The sequence below is a fragment of the Pinus tabuliformis genome, chromosome 8, assembly GCF_031772625.1.
Source record: "Pinus tabuliformis cultivar Carrire ecotype Pingquan chromosome 8, CPIR1, whole genome shotgun sequence".
Classification (NCBI taxonomy): domain Eukaryota; kingdom Viridiplantae; phylum Streptophyta; class Pinopsida; order Pinales; family Pinaceae; genus Pinus; species Pinus tabuliformis.
In genome coordinates, this window is record NC_142294.1 from 1778759491 (window position 1) to 1778782399 (window position 22909).

Genomic DNA, 22909 nt, shown 5'->3' on the forward strand with positions numbered 1-22909 from the left:
GATATTTCAAATTCTACTGTCTAATCCTCCACAGCTAAATCCCTTTACATTAACTCAAAACTTACATAAATACCATTACATAGAACAACTAGATCCTAAATCAATGGATTGAAACTGCCTAAACCTATCTAATCTGTATGATATTCTCCTTGAGAATCTCAACTAAGCCTAACTACTTGAATTAATTACAAGATAATCCAAATCCCTGAATTCTAGCTCAAATCCTATCTAGAAAGCTTTGTAAAGTGACAACTAAAGGATTCCACTCCTTTTCTTGTAATTTTTTTTTTTTTTTTTGTATTTTTGGAATAAAATTCGAAGCCTTTTGTCTTCAAGCCTCATGCTCCTGCATCAAACTCCTAAGGACAAAATTCTTCATGGGCTCCTGTCCATGAGCTCTTCTACAGAACTGCCCAACTTTTGTAGCATGGCATCTGTCATCCAGGTAGCATCAGCAATTGGTTGATCCTTCCACTTGACCAAATACTGAAAATACTCTTGTCCTCTTGTCCTTTTAAACACTCTCTTGTCTAAAATATGTTCTGGTTGCAATGCCTTTGCTGTTGGTAACTATTTTACCCAATCAACCTCTTGTTCTTCCTTATCTTCTGTTGTATCCTCTGCATTTCCACTTTCATACTTGTACAAATCAACAACATTGAAAATTGGAGATATTCCAATATCAAGGGGTAATTCAATTTCATATGCATTTGCAGAAAATTTCCTCAAGACTCTGCATGGTCCAATTTTCTTAAATTTTAACTTGTTATACTCCCTTTTTGGAAATCTTTCCTTCCTCAGGTGTGCTAAAACCAAATCTCCAACCTCAAAATTAACTTCTCTCTTCTTCAAGTCTGTTATGCTTTTGTAATTTATGTTGCTATCATGTAACTGTTGTTTTACCTGTTCATGTATTTCTTGAATCTCTAAAGCAAAATATTCTCCTTTAGCACTTCTCATTTCAACTTTTCCCAAGTCTCTTAATTCAGACACTCCTCTTGGGTGCATTCCATAAACTATATGGAATGGACTCTGCCCTGTACTCTAGTTAGGAGAATCATTATGAGCATATTCAGCCTATGCCAAAATTTGATCCCATTGTTTTGGATGTTCGCCTGCAAGACTCTTCAGAAGATTACCTAATCTTCTATTTACAACATCAGTGTTTCCATCAGTCTGAGGATGATAAGCTAAACTGAAACTCAGTTTAGTACCAAGTTTCTTCCACAAGGTCCTCCAGAAATGACCAACAAATCTGCTGTCTCTGTTTGAAACAATGCTCTTAGGTAACCCATGCAATATTACAATCTCCTTAAAAAACAGATTAGCAATGTGAGTAGCATCACTGGTTTTATAACATGGAATAAAATGTGCCATTTTATGAAATCTGTCAACTACAACATAAATTGAATCATTTCCTCTTTGAGTTTTTGGTAAACCCAAAACAAAATCCATACTTACCATATCCCAAGGTCTATCTGGAATAGGTAATGGAACATACAAACATGTGTTTTGGCTCCTTCCCTTTGCATATTGACCGACTTTACAAATTTTATATACTTCTCCACTTCAGATCTCATCTTCGGCCAGAAATAAAATCGGTTCAACTGCTCATAAGTATTGTTTGCACCAAAATTTCCTCCAAGTCCACTGCTATGTTTCTCCTTGATTAAATTTTCTCTCATAGAACAATTTGGTATGCACAACTGATTTATTTTAAACAACCCTACTTGCAAGAAAAAATCCAACCACTTATGTCTAGCAAAATAGGATATTTACAAGCTTCAAATGCCTCTTTAAAATCTAAATCTTTTTCATATAATTCTTTAAGAAAATCAAAACCCAACACTTGAATTTGACTTTCTTGAACTAAAATGTTTTTTTGCTTAAGGCATATGCTACCTTGTTTGATTGGCCAATTATATGTTTTAATACAAAATTAAAACCTTGAAGATATTCTACCCATTTCGCATGTTTCTGACTAAGCTTTGGTTGTTGCATAATGTACTGCAATGCATGATTGTCTGAATAAAGTATGAACTCCTTAGACATCAAGTAATGTCTTCGCTTTTTCAATGATTGTACAACTACATAAAATTCCTTATCATAAGAAGAATATTTATTCTTTGATTCATTCAGTTTTTCACTGAAATAAGCTACAGGTCTGTCCTCCTGACTTAAAACACCGCCAATAGCTTCTCCACTAGCATCACATTTCACTTGAAAAGGTTTATTAAAATCAAGCAAAATTAAAATAGGTTTCTCAGTGATCTTTCTTTTCAACAACTGAAAGTTCTTTTCTGCTTCAACAGTCCATTTAAATGGTTGTTTATCCTTCTTGATAGTGTCAATAATAGAAGCATTGATCTTACTAAAATTCCTTATGAACTTTCTATAAAAACTAGCAAGACCATGAAAAATTCTTACCTCAAAAACACTTTTCAGTGAAGGCCACTCTATGATTACCTTTATCTTCCCTGGATCCATCTTTAATCCACCTGCAAAAACAACAACGCCCAAATATACCAACCCTTCCTTCATGAATGAACATTTCTTTAAATTTTGCAGTAACTTTTCTGTTTGCAGCTTTTGTAAAGCATAATTCAAATGTCTCATATGTTCTTCTTTAGATATGCTATAAACTAATATATCATCCAGATATACTATTACAAATTTACCAATAAATTCTTTCAACACTACATTCATAAGCCTCATAAATGTACTAGGAGCATTTGATAACCCAAAAGGCAATACCATCCATTCATACAGTCCTTCATTTGTTTTAAAAGTAGTTTTCCATTCATCACCTTCTCTAATTTATAGGTTTTAACCCCGTACAGAAATTACCTGCATACGAATTCTAAAACACATAAAATAAACAATGTGAGACCATAACACATAAAACACATATACATAAAGATTTTCCCCTGGATCCCAAAACTGGGACTACCAGCTTGTTTTTTTTTCATTATGTTCCTTTCACTGTTATAATACATATTTATACATGCCGAAGCATCCAATACCATGGACCGAAAACCATTGCATCCAAAAACATGTGCGAAAATCATGCACAAAACCATAGGTGGGTCCACCCAACCTAACATAGGTTCCAAAACCAAAATTTTCCGGGGCGCTGCCCCGGACCCCATAAAGTGGGCTTAGCTGCACCCCTCAAACCTCTTGTGACTCCCCCCACTACGCAATTAGCGCAACGAAGGAGGGGCTCTGCCCCCCTTCTAACCCCACAGTTAACTACGTGGGCTAGAAGTGGAAAGAATATAACACAACCCAACATTTTCCCACTTGTTGTTTTCTTTCCACAGGGGGCCACAAGAGAGCTTAGTCATTTATCTAGCCTTGCAACGCCCATTGTTTCTCTACACTAAGAGAACTTCTCAGAGCTCACAGACTTTGTCAATGCATCTGCAGTATTCTTCAAAGTGTCCACCTTTACCAGCAACACCTTTTTGGCTTCTATCATATCCCTCACAAAATGATACTGAACATCAATGTGCTTTGTATTTGAATGATATGTAGGGTTTTTTGCTAAGAAAATTGCACCTTGGCTGTCACAGTCTATCCTTATAGCTCCCTGTACTAACCCCATACTTGAACACAATCTCTGCAACGAAACTGCTTCCTTTCTTGCATGAGTGGCTGCCATGTATTCTGCCTCTGTAGTTGATAGTGCCACTACAGATTGTTTCTTACTCATCCAACTGAATGCACCTCCAAATAGGTTAAACACATACCCACTTGTAGATGTTCTCTTATCCAGATCTCCAGCCCAGTCTGCATCAACAAAGCCACGAATATCCAACACTTTGTCCAATCCTGGTCTTCCTTGGTAGCACAAACCCTAATCACTAGTGCCACTCAAATACCTGAAAACCCGCTTCACTGCTGTCCAGTGCTACTTCCCTAGTTTGACATAAACCTGCTCAATACTCCCACTGCATGTGTAATGCCTGGTCTAGTACAAACCATTACATACATCAAGCTACTGACTGCACTTGCATATGGAACACGGGACATGTCCTATTCCTCTTCTTGTGTCTTGGGACATTGTTCAACAGATAACCTCATACCTACAGGAATAGGAACCTTCACCAGTTTACTATTCTGCATATTAAACCTCTGCAGTATTGTTTCGACATATGTTCTCTAGTTTAACCAGAGCTTCCTCTTTTCCAAGTCTCTTTTAATTTCCATGCCCAAAATGTAGTTTGTAGCACCAAGATCTTTCATGTCGAATTTGGAGGACAATTGGGTCTTCAAATCCTGGATAATTTCTTTGTCATTTCCAACCAGCAACATATCATCCACATACAAAACCAAATAAATAACACGGTCACCAATTAATTTAAAATACACACAATGATCTGCTTTGCTTCTGGTAAAGCCAAGTCCCCGTATAAATGTATCAAATTTCTGATACCACATCCTTGGTGACCGTTTTAACCCATACAAAGACTTCCTTAACTTGCATACCAGTTCTTTTTTACCCTTCACCGCAAAGCCTTCAGGTTGCTTCATGTAGATTTCCTCTTCTAGATCCCCATGTAGAAATGTTGTCTTCACATCCACCTTTTCTACCTCAAAATCAAAAGTAGCAACAACAGATAAAAGTAATCTAATAGAAGTTATCTTGGCAACAGGAGAAAAAATATCACCAAAATCAATTCCCGGCACCTGCGAATAACCTTTTGCTACCAACCGAGCTTTGTATTTCTCCACTTTTCCTTTTGCATTTGTCTTCTTCTTGAACACCCATTTGTTGCCAATGGGTTTCCTTCCAGCCGACAACTCCACTAGATCCCAAGCCTCATTTTTGTGCAAAGATGCCATTTCATCAGCCATGGCCTCTTTCCAGAGTTTTTCATCCTCTGAATCTACTGCCTCCTTCACAGTTATGGGATCATTATCAGTAATAGATAAAGAAAAATTTGAACAGAAAGCAGATGGAATATACCTTTCTGGCTGCCTTCTTTTTCAAACTGATCTTCTCACACCCAGAGTTTGTGGCTCTTCATCCTCTGATTCCTCCTCTACTGTAGAGTCTGATTCTTCCTCCTTTAACTCAAACTCTATCTTCTTAGGTTCCTTTTGTTGGACTTCATGTTTAATAACATCTTTTACCTCTCTGAACACCACATCTCGGCTGTACACAACCTTCCTAGTTACTAGGTTCCAAAGCTTATAACCGTTTAAACCATCCTTATACCCAATAAAGATGCACTTTTCAGATTTACTATCCAACTTGATTCATTTCTACTTTGGAACATGTACATATGCATCACATCCAAATACCCTCAGATGTGAAAGAAAGGGTTTCTTACCAGTCCATACCTCTTGTGGAGTCTTATCCTCCAACACTGATGAAGGTGACCTGTTGATTAGGTAACATGCAATATCCACCACCTCTGCCCAGAATTCCTGTCCTAACCCGGCACCACTGAGCATGCTTCTTGCCCTTTCCATCAACATCTTGTTCATTCTTTCTGCAACTCCATTTTGCTAATGTGTATATGGAGTAGTCTTCTACCGTGCTATACCACACTTCTTACAGAATTCTTCAAATTCCTTGCTGCAAAACTCTCCACCATTATCTGTCCTCAGCACCTTTATCTTCTTCTCTGTCTGATTTTCCACAAGAGCCTTAAATTCTTTAAACTTGTCAAAGACTTCAGATTTCCTCTTAAGGAAATATATCCATGTATTCCTTGAGAAGTCATCTATAAATGATACATAGTACACAGACTTACCTAGTGATGGAACCTTGACAGGTCCAAACATATCACTGTGCATAAGCTCTAATATCTGTTTCGCCCTTTTACTATTAGAGAGGAAATTCACTCGATTCTGCTTCCCATATACACAATTTTCACAGAAATCAAAATCTAGAGAGCTATTACTTATACCTTCTACCATACCTTTACCATGAAGTATTCGAAGGCCCTTCTCTCCAATATGTCCAAGCCTTTGATGCCACAACATGGTCTTCTCTCCAGAGACCACTAGATTTTCTGCTCCACTTTCAGGAACCATAGAACTGTTGCACCCATCAATAACAGTGCTACCTTGCAGCTTGTACAGAGTTCCAATCTGAACTCCCTGCATCAATACCAGTGATCCCCGAACCATTTTGCAGGTATCCTTCTTGAACATTGTTTTTACACTTGCATCATCCATCTTGCTTACAGAAATCAGATTTCTAGCTAATGCAGGAATATGCAAAACACCCGGAAGTGTTCTAACCCTTCCACTTTGCAACTTCAACTTTACTTTTCCGAGACCAATGATTCTAGCCTTCCTGTCATCCCCCAAGAAGACATCACCACCATCATATTTTTCATACTCGCAGAACCACTCTCTATGGGGAGTGAAGTGAAAGGATGCACCTGAGTCAATCAACCATGCCTTATGATCTACATGTGTACTTGAAGAAGCCAAGTACACACCCCCACCTTCATCTGAGGTGGTTTTCGCCTCTGCAGAAGGAGCATCATTAGATCCCTTTCTTTTATCAGGAGCTTTAGATTTACAGTCCCTTTTGTAGTGCCCTTCCTTTCCGCATTTCTAGCACACCACTTTTACAGGTTTTCCTAGAGATTTAGATCTCCCACTCGATGACTTATTTTTGTTTCTGTTTTGGGACCGTCCTCGTACAGACAAGGCATCACCATTCTAGCTCTCCATATTTTTCCGTCTTATCTCCTCTGTTAGCAAGGATGAGACTATTTCATCAAACTGTAAGACAGTTGCATTGCTACTTTAACGTCTTAAATTGCTCTACATAAATTATCAATCCGGGTATCGTAAACTGATGAAGTGTGGTGCACCATATGTGCTTAGTTAACCTTTTTCTTACTTCGTTGTTTTATAGATTTTATTTTGTTTTGGGGTTTTGTTTTTGTTGGTTTCCTAAAGTGTCTAATGCAAATGGAAATCCTATTTTAAGGTCTTAAGAATACTTTTAAAGGACAAGTATGGATAGATATTTCAAGACAAGGCCTATGTTCCTAATGGTAACTTCCAAAACTTAGCACTTCAAAAGATCTTAAAACATGTTATTGATGGAATTAGTACTTAAACAAAAGTGTAAATATGCAGCTACTTCAATCAAAATAAAATGCAATAACCAATCAATGAGCTAGAGACTATGAAACCCAATATCCTTGCTGCTGTATAAAAATAAAACTGAAGAAAGTAAAAACTGAACTTAAAGCAACTCAAAGACTGAAAGCAAAGCAACTAATTCACACTACTTCAACTCTTCTGATCCTTTACCCTTCAGCTCAATCTACCTTATGGGAAGAAATCATGAACAAATTAAGCAATATGATATCTAAATTGCATAAAGGAAACTAATCACACTACTTCAACTCTTTTGATCCTTTACCCTTCAGCTCAATCTACCTTATGGGAAGCAATCATGAACAAGTTAAGCAATATGATATCTAAATTGCATAAAGGAAACTAATCACACTACTTCAACTCTTCTGATCCTTTACCCTTCAGCTCAATCTACCTTATGGGAAGCAATCATGAACAAGTTGAGTAATATGATATCTAAATTGCATGAAAGTAAATGAGCAAAACAAAACTGAAAGAAATAACAATGCTGGAATTAGAACTCAAAAAAAAAAAATCAGCAGAAGGACAAGATGATTCCGTCATGTCATTAGTCATTAAAAAACTATGTGCGTTATTAACCTACAATCAACTGGTTGAACACACTTGCATGAATTAAAATTGCATGAATGAAAAATCTGATCTACCAACTTGAAAGCAATCAAATGACATAATGAAATCAAAGCAAAATTACAAAATGAAATCTACTCTACCTTACATTCTAATGTGCTCCATGACATCTACTTCACATCTCCTTCCATGTTGAGAACATCAAAGCTTTATTCAAATTCTTCAAAATTACAAAGTACAACAAATCTCTCCAAAGCTTTCAAAAGCCATCAAGGAAGAACTACAAACTCTAAGCTAAGAACTCACAAGCTAAAAGACTAACAAGCTAAGCTCTAAAATGAAGGAGAGAGATCTCCTATTTATACAAAAAGATGAGAAGCCATCTCGTTAATGAGAGTCCATGAATCTCTCCCTCTACCTCTAGAGTCCTAATCAAAATAGGAACTGATAAGACACATGTCTTCTTAGAGTTACAATACAATTAGGAGATGTGACACATATCCTCATGATCCCATGATTCTTTCCACTCAAATTCGAGTTTGGCCTTGGGGTGTCACATAAGGGTCTTCTAGAAGCCTCCTTTCAACCTACACATGTCAACAATCTCAACCCATTTGTTAGGTATAAGCATATGCACATTATTTTCTAATGTTTAACCACAAATTCACTTAAAAGGCTTAGAAATAATAAAGATTGGAAAAACATAAAGGTGGCCCAATGATAATGAAAGTGGGATGAATGTGGTGACATAGTAGTGAAATGAAGGTGATATAATGGACATAATAGTGAAAGTGTAATGGAAATGAATGACATTTTCAAGACTCAACATACCCCCCAACTGAAGCTATTGTATGTCCTCATGCAATATATATTACATTAACTCTTTTGATCCTTGAGCTTTGGCTTAACTTTGCATGATATCATTTGATAACTTCATATTTCTGCAAAGTGTTTCACTTGAATTGCAATATGGTTGGTTCTTGTGTTACAACCATTTTTTTTTTTTGGTTGTTGCCTTCTATTTTGATCTTTGAACTTTGCATAATGATATTTTGATTATTGTTGCAAAGTATATCTTTATTGGATTGCATGATGGTTGGTTTTTGTGTGACAACCATGATTTTGTTTGTATCCAATTTATCCTTTAAGCACTTTTTCAAAAGCCATTGTATGCTCATAATAGCAATGTAATAATTAATATATGTTGGAAGTATGTGAGCTCCTGAATATGATATGGACATGGCAAGATATGAATATGAATGTATTCCCCCCCCAACTGATGGTATTGACAATTTTATGAAATGAGGAAGAGAAATATTTTTCCAACAATTATCATTCTAGCTTTTTATGGAATTCTATGGTCAAAAGTTAGAAAATGACGTACCTCCACTTACCCTTGGAATGGATGAGTTGTATGTGTAGTGGCTAAAAATTTCTGATCATATTCTTCTTCAAGTGGCTGAACAAGAGGAGTCATGGATAGTGAGATAGGATGACTTTTTATTGCTTCTACTAAATCTTGCTGAATCTGCTCCAAAATGCTGAAAATAATAGTCTTCATGTCTTCAAAACTCACTGGCACAATTCCTACTATGTGAAAAGATGTTCTGATGTCAAACATAGTAGGAAATTGTTGGCTTAGTGGCCATTAATGGATGCCACTAGTCAACACAAGAACTCTCACCATTGATGACAATGACAGTCAAGATGCCCAAACACATCTTGCTAGGTACGAATGAGTTTGTTGATGTTGAGTCACCTAGAAGATCTAACGAACAAGGGACATTAATGTATTCCCATTGTTGTCAGCATGAGGATTTTCCATTAAGGCATGCAAGCCTCAAGGTGTTTTTTTACAAAGAACTTAGACTCAAAGGACTATGGACTCAATAATTTGCATTGAAGCAGGGCTTATTTGCGGAATGAAAATGACAAGAAATGGAAGATGAAAATGGAAGATGACAATGGAGAGTAGAAATTGCAATGGGCAATAAGCATATGAATGAGCCTCTTGCTTTTATTTGTGGGTTATGAATGGACAAAAAGAGATAGAAAGTGTATGTGAATGTAAGTGGAAAGTATGGAGTGGAATGAGGTGAATGGTTTATTATGAAGTATGGATGTGATGGATGTATGTGATGGAGACAATAGTATCTGAAAGTTTTTTTTTCAAGTGTTTGGATCTGATTTTGCATCAGCATATTTCCTCTTTGTTGCTGATCATCTTCTTATGAAACAAATTGGTCTCTTAGAGAGACACCATTCTCTTGTAGTCATTTGTCCTTCCTCCTGGAACCTGCAAAAAAAACTAATACTTCTTCTGCAATGGAATGTAAGATTATCAAAGGAGAGAGATGGCCAATCTCTCTAGTTATGATATTTACACACAAAACTAAGAATTTGTATTAGTGAAACAAGTTCTCAAATGAAAAATCAAAAGAATTTATACGTGATTTGGAATTAGTGCCTCAAGTTGATGTTGCTTCTTTTCAACAATTTATTTCATTATTTGCCATTTCAAACTCAAATGATAGATTTCTCATTGTGTAGATCTTGTTGAGATCTTTCCAATGGTACTTAAATCATCAAAATCTGATTTTGTATGAAAAAGTTAGGCTGATTTGAACAATGAGGTTTTTTTTGCTGCGGAATTGGAGAACAACTGCAGAATTGGACTTTAGCTGCGAAATGTGCACAGTTTCTGTAGCTAAAAATCTTGAATAAAAAGTGAGCCATTCATCTTTCATCATCAATCCAAAATTAATTAATACCTTCAGAAAAGTGAGAAAATAACTTATTCATTTCATTGATTCAAAATTATTATTTTTTCTTGACATGTAGCGACTTAGTGTGGCGACTTTGTGATAACACTCAACTTGACTTTTCTTTGACCGGAGTCTTTTTCATCAAATTTGATCGAATGAATACGACACCATCCATGTACTAACATTCCCCCAACTACCCATGTGGCTTGTTTTGCTTGATGACACCTGCAACCTAGAGTTTAACAAAACAGTTGCGGAAAGTTGAGCCAGCTGCGAAAAGTTGAGCTAGCTGCGGAAAGTTGAATCAGCTGCGGAAAGTGGCTAAAACAGTCGATCATCAATTTTGAAAAAAAAAAAAAAAAATTCATTGTTTGCATGTAGGAACTCTGTGAATGGAGCAAAACAATTTTATTGATGGACTTATAGTTTGATAAACAATCTATAACCATAACCATCTGGCCCTTCCATAAACTTGGGCCCTTCCGGTTCTGCCCTCAACAACAGACCCATTCTTTCCTTCTTGTTCTAACAATTCATCTGCATGAATGATGGATAAAGAAGATTCATTATGTGTTAGCGGGGAATTGACATGGTTTTATGGAGAAAAATACAGTGATGGTAAATGGAGAAACAGAGAACAAGTGGCAGGAATGGAGCGGAGTAGTGAAGTTAGATAGAAATTGTCAGATCAGCTTGGACTGGTTCACGTAATGGAGAGCCGTCTTCAATTGGATTGCTGTTAACAGGTGTTTTGTTTAATTAGAACTGTTATTAATCGAGAGGTGGCAGAGCAAGTGCTTAGACGGGTGGCAAAATCAACAAACGTTTTTTTTTAATGACAGAGAGTCGTATTTCAACTACAGCGTGCCGTGTTCAATTCAGACTGTTGTTAAACATGTGTTGGATTGCAAACGGGTGACAGAAGGGCAGAAGACGTGGTGGAAAAGGGTGGAAGACGTGGGAGAGGTAGAGTAGGTGCCAGCACAGAGCCGAATTAAATCACTGTTCGCTCATTTAATTGAAAATTCCATTTTTTTTTCACGTGACAGTAAAAAATGTGCTCCAAAGAACCACAAATTTCTCCCAAACCGCCACGAATCTCTTCAAAAGGTTTCTGGGTTATCTAATTGACCCAGCTGGCGAAAAAACCCATGTTTTATTTTCTTCAAATTTGCCTCCATTTGGGCAAATCGAGCATTTGAAATTTGACATTTTTCTGTGTTTACGTTTTTCTGAGTTATTATGTTCACTGTTCTGCATTCGGCCTGCAAATTTTCCGAATTAGTGGTTGGATGATACGAATTTGTGCATTCTCATACATGTCAAGTTGTCCACCATAATTTTCACCTTTTCTCAGCAATGAAAAGAAGAAGAAGAGCGAATCCTCAAAAGAGTCCAAGTACTTGCCTGTTAAGCCTCTGCTGTTTCCCTCATGGAAAAAAAAATTATCATTTGCCTATCCATCTGTTCACCCAACTAAACCCCCATAAGCAGCAGCCAGCCAGCCAGTCGAGCTTCCTACCACTGGTCATCATCATGGCCCAATTCGTTCCCCCTAACAAAAAGCTTAATGTGCTTTTGTCTTTCTTTTGTCATGGGAGTGGACATGAGCAGGGTTCAGTGTCATTTTTTCAGTGTGAATTATAATTCTACAACCTAGCCCCCGTGTGCTGCTCGTAGCTTTAGATTTTTTTCTAAAAATTCCTTGCTTCAATCCAATTTATATATATATATATATATATATATATATAGTGCATTTTTTTTATGTTGCAGGTTTGTTTCAGGCCAAAGCTTGATCAAGGAGGCAGATTTTTTTATTGAAGCCACAGTGAAAGCTAGGAATAGAGATAGCTATATAAGCTGGTTTTTTTTCTATCTGAGCTGGGTGACTAGGATAGGATCAATGTCGGGACAATTCTGGAGATGCCCATGTGGTCGATTTTTTCAATGGATGCTTGTAACCTGCTAAACCTTAAAACAGCTGCGGAATTCTCAACTAGCTGCGGAATCAGGGCAGTTTCCGCAGCTAAGTTGCAAAACCTTATTAAAACAGGATACAGTGTTTTGAAGACCACTACAAACCATAACCAGATAATTTTGGACAATTTGAACCTATCAAAGCAGTTGAGTTTCATTTTTTTTTTCATTTTTTTTTATTGAATCAATTGAAATGTTGAAGTTTATTTTGTCTCCTTTTTTTTCTTTTTTTTACATAACAATTCTTTTTCTGATCCTCCAGATCACACAAAGTGCAGGAGGAGAGCATACTCAAGAATTATTAATTTTTTTTTTTACTTAACAATCCTTTTTCTGATCCTCTAGATCACACGAAGTGCAGGAGGAGAGCATACTCAAGAATTATTAAAAAAAAAATTTCAGATGTAAGAAATAAGGTCTCCTAATTACACTTCCCCGACAACGGCGCCAAAATGTCTAGTCAATTTAACGTCTTAAATTGCTCTACATAAATTATCAATCCGGGTATCGTAAACTGATGAAGTGTGGTGCACCATATGTGCTTAGTTAACCTTTTTCTTACTTCGTTGTTTTATAGATTTTATTTTGTTTTGGGGTTTTGTTTTTGTTGGTTTCCTAAAGTGTCTAATGCAAATGGAAATCCTATTCTAAGGTCTTAAGAATACTTTTAAAGGACAAGCATGGATAGAGATTTCAAGACAAGGCCTATGTCCCTAATGGTAACTTCCAAAATTTAGCACTTCAAAAGATCTTAAAACATGTTATTGATGGAATTAGTACTTAAACAAAAGTGTAAATATGCAGCTACTTCAATCAAAATAGAATGCAATAACCAATCAATGAGCTAGTGACTATGAAACCCAGTATCCTTACTGCTGTATAAAAAGAAAACTGAAGAAAGTAAAAACTGAATTTAAAGCAACTCAAAGACTGAAAGCAAAGCAACTAATTCACACTACTTCAACTCTTCTGATCCTTTACCCTTCAGCTCAATCTACCTTATGGGAAGCAATCATGAACAAGTTAAGCAATATGATATCTAAATTGCATAAAGGAAACTAATCATACTATTTCAACTCTTCTGATCCTTTACCCTTCAGCTCAATCTACCTTATGGGAAGCAATCATGAACAAGTTAAGCAATATGATATCTAAATTGCATAAAGGAAACTAATCACACTACTTCAACTCTTTTGATCCTTTACCCTTCAGCTCAATCTACCTTATGGGAAGCAATCATGAACAAGTTGAGTAATATGATATCTAAATTGCATGAAAGTAAATGAGCAAAACAAAACTGAAAGAAATAATAATGCTGGAATTAGAACTCAAAAAAAAAAAATCAGCAGAAGGACAAGATGATTCCGTCATGTCATTAGTCATTAAAAATCTATGTGCATTATTAACCTACAATCAACTGGTTGAACACACTTGCATGAATTAAAATTGCATGAATGAAAAATCTAATCTACCAACTTGAAAGCAATCAAATGACATAATGAAATCAAAGCAAAATTACAAAATGAAATCTACTCTACCTTACATTCTAATGTGCTCCATGACATCTACTTCACATCTCCTTCCATGTTGAGAACATCAAAGCTTTATTCAAATTCTTCAAAATTACAAAGTACAACAAAGCTCTCCAAAGCTTTCAAAATCCATCAAGGAAGAACTACAAACTCCAAGCTAAGAACTCACAAGCTAAAAGACTAACAAGCTAAGCTCTAAAATGAAGGAGAGAGATCTCCTATTTATACAAAAAGATGAGAAGCCATCTCGTTAATGAGAGTCCATGAATCTCTCCCTCTACCTCTAGAGTCCTAATCAAAATAGAAACTGATAAGACACATGTCTTCTTAGAGTTACAATACAATTAGGAGATGTGACACATATCCTCATGATCCCATGATTCTTTCCACTCAAATTCGAGTTTGGCCTTGGGGTGTCACATAAGGGTCTTCTAGAAGCCTCCTTTCAACCTACACATGTCAACAATCTCAACCCATTTGTTAGGTATAAGCATATGCACATTATTTTCTAATGTTTAACCACAAATTCACTTAAAAGGCTTAGAAATAATAAAGATTGGAAAAACATAAAGGTGGCCCAATGATAATGAAAGTGGGATGAATGTGGTGACATAGTAGTGAAATGGAGGTGAAATGGAGGTGATATAATGGACATAATAGTGAAAGTGTAATGGAAATGAATGGCATTTTCAAGACTCAACAGCTACCTATTGCAATAACCAGACTATCCCACGAATCTGGTAGAGAACACAACAAATTGATGCACTTATCTTCATCTAAAATTTTAATATCAACAGACGCTAACTGACTTACCACAGTATTAAATGCGTTCAGATGCTCTGTCACCGAGTCTCCATATTTCATCCTCAAGTTATACAGCTTTTTCCGCAAGAACAATTTATTCACCAGAGACTTATATTGGTACAAAGTCCCTAACTTGTCCCACAAAGCCTTTGCCGTAGCTTCCCCTGATACATTCAGCAATACTGAATCTGCGACACACAATCGTATTGTGCTCTTTGACTTCCGATCCAACTTCTTCCATTCTTCATGGGACACTCCCATTGGTTTTGTACCCGGATCTACCACGATCCATTGATCTTTATCCACCAACAGATCCTCCATCTTGAGTTTCCACAACTCAAAACTCTGACCATTAAATTTCTCGATCTCTATCTTTCCACTACTCGCCATCTTCTTTTACCACCAAAATTGATCTTGCAGATCTCCCACTAAACAGGGTTTACCATAGGCCCGAGCGAAGCCCCTCAGCAACAAAGGCATCCCCTTGAAGCCAAAACTGCTCTGATACCAAATGTAGGTTTTAATCCCGTACAGAAATTACCTGCATATGAATTCTAAAACACATAAAATAAACAATGCGAGAGCATAACACATAAAACACATATACACAGATATTTCTCCTAGATCCCAAAACCGGGACTACTAGCTCGTTTTTTTTTCATTATGTTCCTTTCAATGTTATAATACATATTTATACATGCTGAAGCATCCAATACCATGGACTAAAAACCGTCGCGTCCAAAAACATGTGCAAAAATCATGCACAAAACCATAGGTGGGTCCGCCCAACCTAACATAGGTTCCAAAACCAAAATTTTCCGGGGCGCTGCCTCGGACCCCATAAATTGGGGTTACCTACACCCCTCAAACCTCCTATGACTCCCCCCACTACGCAATCAGCGCAAGGAAGGGGGGGCTCTGCCCCCCTTCTAACCCCCCGGTTAACTACGTGGGCTAGTCGTGGAAAGAATATAATACAACCCAACATAATCCTTATTTGATGATAATCACTTTTTAAATCCAACTTTGTAAAATATCTTGCTTCACTTAAACAATCCATCAAATCTTCAATTCTAGGTAAAGGAAATCTGTACCTGATTGTTATTTTGTTGATTTCTCTTGAATCAATGCACATTCTTCAGCCTCCATCTTTCTTTGGACTCAACACTGTTGGCACTACACAAGGACTCAAAATTTCTCTAATCAGTCCTTTATCTAATAGTTCCTAAACCCATTTCTTGATTTCTTCATTTTTTGTGGGAGTCATCCTGTAAGCTGCTTTATTTGGTAGATTTTCCCCTGGAATCAAATCTATATGATGATTGATTTTTCTAATGGGTGGTAACTCATTAGGCAAATCATCTACAATGATATCATAATAATTCTCTAGCATATCTTGAATTTCAATTGGCAAATCATAAATTTTAGTGGAAGTAATTATTACCTTGGGTTTGCAAATCAATGCAAAATTTATTTCATCCTCTTCAATCTGCTACAAATATTCTTTTCCACTCAACAATAGAGTCTTTGGATTAGATTTTCTTGATGCATCCTCTTCTTCCATAGGCAACAATGTATGATTAATACCATATTTACCAAATATGTATGTGTTCTTTTTCCCATCATGCATAGCTCCTCTGTCATACTGCCAAGGTCTTCCCAACAATATGTGACACACATCCATAGGCATCACATCACACAAAATTTTGTCTTTGTATTTTCCCAACTACAACTCCACTTCACATTGTTCATTCACTAACAACTGATGTCCTTTTTGAAGCCATGACACCTTGTAAGGTGTTGGATGTTTCTTTGTCTTTAATTTCAACTTTTCCACTACTTCTGTAGAGACTAAATTATCAGTATTGCCACTATCAATTATCATTTGACAACATTTTCCTTGAACCTTGCACACAATCTTGAACAAAGTCTTTCTCTGTGCTAGTTCAACAACTTCCTTTGTTGGCTTTAACAAAACTTTTTTAACTACCAAAGATTCCCCTTTCTCTGGTACATTTTCTTCTTCTGGCACCTTTACTTCTTCTTCTTCAATCTTAGCAACAAATACATTTCTCTGATTTGTTCCTATGTTTTCTGGGGACTCATAGGCTCTGTGTCCCAGCTTGTTACATATGATTTCTCTTCCTTTGTCTCTACCTCCTCTTCCTCTGAAAAAACTCCTTCTGCCACTTGCATCACCTTCTGTGGGTGTATGCTGACTCGAGCTGCTACTAGCTCCATCTCTAGGTGCTGTAGATCTTCCTCTACCGCCTTGACTTCCCCTTTCTTGGAAAGTACCTCTAATTCTGGCGGATTTCTTCCTCATGAGTTTTTCTTCAGCCTTTAATACCATCTGATAAGCCTCTTCTACTGTTTTAGGGGACAACAAACTTATCTCATATTGGATCTCCATTCTGAGACCATTTATATATCTTGCAACCTTCTCATATGTATCTTGAATTTGTCTAGCTCTTATGCTTACTTTGTAAAATTCGTCTGTGTATTCTTTCACTATCAAAGACCTCTGTTTAAGGTTCTACATCTGTCTATATAAAGAAATTTGATAATCACTTGGCATAAACTTACTGTTGGGTGAAAATATTACCATTTAATTCTGTTGTAGTACTTACCCAACTATTTATTTTGTCAATCTAAGGTTCGTAAACTTACGAGGCACATGCACTATATATGCAGGACCGAAGTGGAACTAATTTAATCTAAATTACTGAAATCAAATTAATCTAGGAAGGCATTGAAACATTAACTATGAAAGCAAGAAATTGCATAAAGGAAAAGCAATACAACATGTGAAGAATTGAATGACAAACAACATATGTGAGCTCACAACAATAAAAATATCTTAAATTATATTACAAGAACCAAATTACAAATCATGAAAGCATAACAATAAAAGAATATGAATCAAAGTTAATCTCCTTTCTCTATTATTCATTATCCATTCTTCCTTATTAAAATGAAGAGAGAGCACTCTCTTATATACATGAGGAAGATAACCTTCTCATAATTACATATCCAATATTCTCTCAAGCACTCTCAACTAATTTCTCATTATTACAAGATATGATCCCATAAATCTCTCAATCATTTTTAACTACTTTCCCATTATTACAAAATATGATCCCTTTGGATCCTCCATAAATCTCTCACATATCTTGGATAAGATATGCCAATGAAATCCTCCATGATTTTCTCCTTAGGAATAGGCTTGCATAATTATCTCTTTAATATGGTGGAGGAGATATTAATTCTTCACATATTTCCTACACATCACAAAACTCACATATTCTTGAGATATATATAAAAATATGTATATTTTCTAATATTTAATCATAAATTCACTTGTAATACAAAAATGAATAAAATGGAAAATAAGAAGGTGAAACCCAAATATATGTATGAAAATGATATGATAAAAGGTTAATGGGATGATGAAATGTAAGGAATATTGAAGAAAAAGGTGGATGAAAATATGACATTTCTGAGTCCCAACATCCTCCCCAACTGAACTTGTTGCATGTCCTCATGCAACCATGCATGGGTCTCTTTAAGAACATTTGGCATTTTGAACTTTGGCTTTACATGATGATGTCTTTTAATAATGAATGTTTCCAGGATATGTGAAAGACATGAGTAACAATTTACATTTTCTTATGGTTGGTTCTTGTGTGACAACCATGAATACAAAGAATGTTGGTTCTTGTGTTAACAACATTCATTTCATTTTATGTTCTCTTTTCTTCAATAATAATGTAAACACTCACTAGAAATCATAATGTGCATAAGAAAGCCCTTTTGTAATATTAATGAAGCATGCCAATATTGCGTATGAAGCAAAGTGCAACAAAGTATCATTGGAAAATAAATGTTGGTGAATGGTAAATGGAGTGATAGTGGTGAAGAAATGGAATCATGGAAGTGAATATGTAGTGAATATAGTTCTCCCCCCCTCAATTGAATTGGTTGCATGTCCTCATGCAACTTGACATGGCTCATGAAAAGAAATGTAGCATGGTGAGGGAATTTTCCAAAATATTCGAGTTAGCATATAAGGAATTGCATGATTAAAGATTAGAAAACAACATACCTCTACTTACCCAAGAATGATGAATTATGCAATAGGAATGTAACTGCTGCTGCTGCTGGATCAGGAAAATGTGACTGATGTTGTTGTAACTGGATCCTGGGAAATGAAGGAATCTGAACTGCTGATGCTGAATCATGGAAAAGATAAATGCTGAAAGTGGAACTGTGGTACTCTCATAGATCAAAATTCATGCTGCTGTAACTGCGGAGGGAGTCGTGAAAAAGTGTATAGTCTTCACCCGCTACAAATCCAATGGTACAATCCTAATCATGCGAATGAATATGCCGATGTCGAGCATGAGAAGAAATCATTGGATTACCGGCCATTGATGCATGCCGTTAACTAATGCGAGGCAACTCACCATTGATGTCAATGAGTGCCAAGGTACCGGAGTACATCGTTCGAAGTGCGAATGGATGTGTCGAGGTCGAGCCACTTGCAAGATCTGAAGATCAAGGGACATTGATGTATTCCCATGATCGTCAGCGAGAGAACTTGCCATTAAGGCATGCAAGCCTCTAGGTACTCAAAAGGAACTCTAGTCTATTTCCCAGATAAGGTGCTGATGTTGATGAGGCAAGACTTGTTGAAAGGTGGGCCTTAAGGAATCTCACATCAGTCAATGCGAGTTTGTACAAAATATTTGGTAGGACTATAAAGGGAAAGAACTCACAGACAAGCAGTGTGGATCAGCATGGCTAGGAAATCAAGGCAATGTAATCATGGAAAGGGAATGAGTTTTATTCAGAAGGCAAACTAGAAGGCAAAAATAAACTGAAAAGGATAAAGGGATGTATGCGATTCAAAAAAATAGGCGTGAATGAAGTCGTGAAAGATAAGGAAATGGAAGATGGGCTGCAACACAAGGATGGTCTAGGCGTTTGGAAGGAAAAAGGGGAGTAATTATGACACAAAAGGATTTTTGTGTAGTGGAAAATGTCATGATATGTGCAGTGAAGAATTAGTTCCTTCAAGCGTCCAATGATGCATGTTTCATTGTGGTTTCGAAAAATAACTTTTGCATTAAATTGTCTTCACTCTGAAAAACTTAGCACCATTCCTGCATAAAAATTGTCACCTTTGTGTGCCATCTCCATCGATCATTCCTGTATGAAGTGACTCAAAAACAAATTAGCTTATTTCAAGAATTTATGAAATGTCCATGTTTTTTTTTTTTTAATTATTATTCGAAGTTACTCTAATTGTGGATGAAAAGGGTGTCGCATCATAATGTTGAGCTTTCTGCATAAGCTTCTTGTTGACCTACACATAACACCAATCTCATTTCACTTGTTAGTATATGCATCCTAACTCTTGCCCACAATGATAAATTCCAACATACTTGTATTTCCCCCCAACTAGAAATATTACATGTCCCCATGCAATGTACTCATTGATTGTGCAATACTTTTTCAAAATGTTTTTATTGGTTTGCAGGAAAAGGGATTGAAAACATTTAAAAAAAATTGCCGAAGATCAGCTTGTTCTCCCTTGCATCACAATCTTTAGGATGTAGAAATCACTTTAGAATTCTATAGTACCATAAAGCGAGGACGATTTTGCATTCTTAAAGGAGGAGGCTAAATTTTATTTAGTCTCTAGTACTGTAAATTCCAAAGAATCCGAGTTGGAGTAATTACCAGATTTGCAAACGCAGGAAATTCTTCCCAAGTTCAAGATTGCACAAGCTTATATTCGGCAATGAAAATCGGCCATGTTAATTGATCCCAAACTCTGCTTGGAGAATAACAATCAAATCTGGAATAATGAATTTAGGAACTGGTTGAGCGAAGACTCTGGAAGTACAAAGACGGTTTTCGGTCGTTCAATAAAAAAAATCTTTCCATAAAATTTACAACTCAATCCTCCTGTCACAAGAGATGTCAGCCTTCACTGTTTTGGTGCATAAACTAATTCGACTCCCTTAATAAATTCTCTGAATTCATCCTTGGTACTGGCACCTCTTGGCACCATAAAATTTCTGAAATTCAAATGCGAATGCCTCCATTAATGCTGAGTGAATGGATGCAAGTGGAGAGTTCGGCCCTTCAATTGAAGAGTTCGGCCTTCAGAGAATTCGGTCTTCCAAAGAAATCAAGGACCTCAGTTAGGTTATTGAGAGGAAGCAATGTCTTCGTCCCTCTGCCAATAATGTTGGTCCTTGGTTGCTGTAAAAGATAATATGCTCTGAAACAATACAACTCAACCTCATAATAATGAACGGAGACTAGTAGTTGGTCTCGATCCCCTGCCAGACATATGCAACTTCCAAAGAATGGTTCATTTGATTCTGGGCTTTTCTCCACCTCTCTCTGAAGGACTCGAACACCGGATCGATCTGAAACTGCCCTCCTTCCTCTTCCTGAGGTCACCAATGATATGAGAAAAAAAAACCGGCGAGAAAAATCTGGCTATCTACGCCTCCTCAACAAGAATGAAGAAGAATAGGTAGAGATCTAATCTCCGCAAGGAAATCGTGTATCAAGCTGAAGGTCAACGCAACGGAAGATTTCTTCTAGGTGGTGTGCACAAGTATGAAGAACTTTATGGCGGACTTGAGGTCGAAGAGCTTTGGGGATCTGAATAAGGAGGTTGTGCAGTCTCAGCCTGATTTTTCTGCTTTTGCTCACAGCCACTCGTACTCTGAGCCCGGGCTAAATCACATGCCGAATCCAAATCAGAGTGCCAACAGTACAGGCAATTTCAATGGTATGAAGAATTCAAAAAGCAAATCTGCAAAATCTTGGAGTTTAAGTGACCCTGAAGTGAAGCGAAGGAAGAGGGTTGCAAGCTATAAGGTGTATGCGGTGGAGGGCAGAGTGAAGGCCTCGTTACTTAAGAGCTTTCATTGGTAGTAGGTTGAAAAATGGACACAATGATTTGCATCTTGAAAGATGTTTTTGATCAAGCATATTGCAAAACATTTATTTATTCTTGAAATTAGTCTAAATCATCCCTATTTTCTGATCCTCGTGATCGCACTAAGTGCGGAGGAGAGCATACTTATTCTAAGCAAAACTAAAACTGAAAATGAAAGCCTACCTACTCTATACTAATTAGAAAAAAATTAGTTACGTGTAATTAAACTTCCAATGAAGCCACTCACGTAGCGGTAACAACAATATATCCAGAAGCAATTTTTTAAATGATGGATGAAAATATTCGAAAGTGAATGAGTCTAGTTGCTGTAACTGTAAATCAACTAAAAAATGAAAAGATGAATCTAATCTAGTACTTACCTGGAACCATTGTTCGATAAAGCTTTGATAGGCACAGTTTCTCTCACTTAGATCATGTTGTAACTCCTGTTCTTCTTCTCTGATCTGCTGTTCTTCTTCCTCGATCTCCTGTTCAAATGATTGTTCACCATCAGATATGCAGGATTCTTCAGATGTTGAATCTTCCTTTGTTTCTTGGGGAGTAGTTGAACTTTCATCAATTCTTGTCAAGATCTCCTATTCCAGGGAAGAGGAGATTCCGAATTCTGCAAGGATCTGAGTGAGTAGTTCCAAGCTGACACTCATTATAAAATCATGTTGAAAAAAGGGATTCGTACAGACTAAAAACAGAGTGCTAATAATTGTCTGAGTTTTTAATCCTTTTACAAGGTTTTAGTTCACAAAAAATCTTCCAAATTAGCACACTAAAAAAACAAAAGGACCACAGAAATAATCTTGAATTCAATACTCAATTAAAACCTCTTACAAGGACTGCTCATTAATTGAGTAATCGAATTCTTCAACTACAACCATGAACCATGAATTCATCAAACACTCTTCACAGTTGCGAAAATCAAACACACTTGCAGAAATTGAAATTCACACTTGCATAAATGTAAACACACCCTACATGCCCTGATCCATAAGAGGTCGAGCCCGTTACAGTATCTTGAATGCAATGCATAGGCTGTTCCCCACATCTTACCGCCTTAACACCTTGGAGTTAGGAACATGTCTAAACACACTTGCATGAAAAATCAAACTAAACTTCAATCCATCGTGCCTCCCCGGCAACAGTGCCAA

General features: G+C 36.7%; 1 protein-coding gene across 1 annotated transcript; it reads left to right on the forward strand.

Moving 5' to 3' along the window:
- Positions 1-21433: 21433 nt before the first annotated feature.
- Positions 21434-21742, forward strand: LOC149243312 (uncharacterized). The gene has a single exon (XM_089371176.1). The coding sequence runs from the start codon at positions 21434-21436 to the stop codon at positions 21740-21742; it is 309 nt and encodes a 102-aa protein (XP_089227302.1).
- The last annotated feature ends 1167 nt before the right edge of the window (positions 21743-22909 follow it).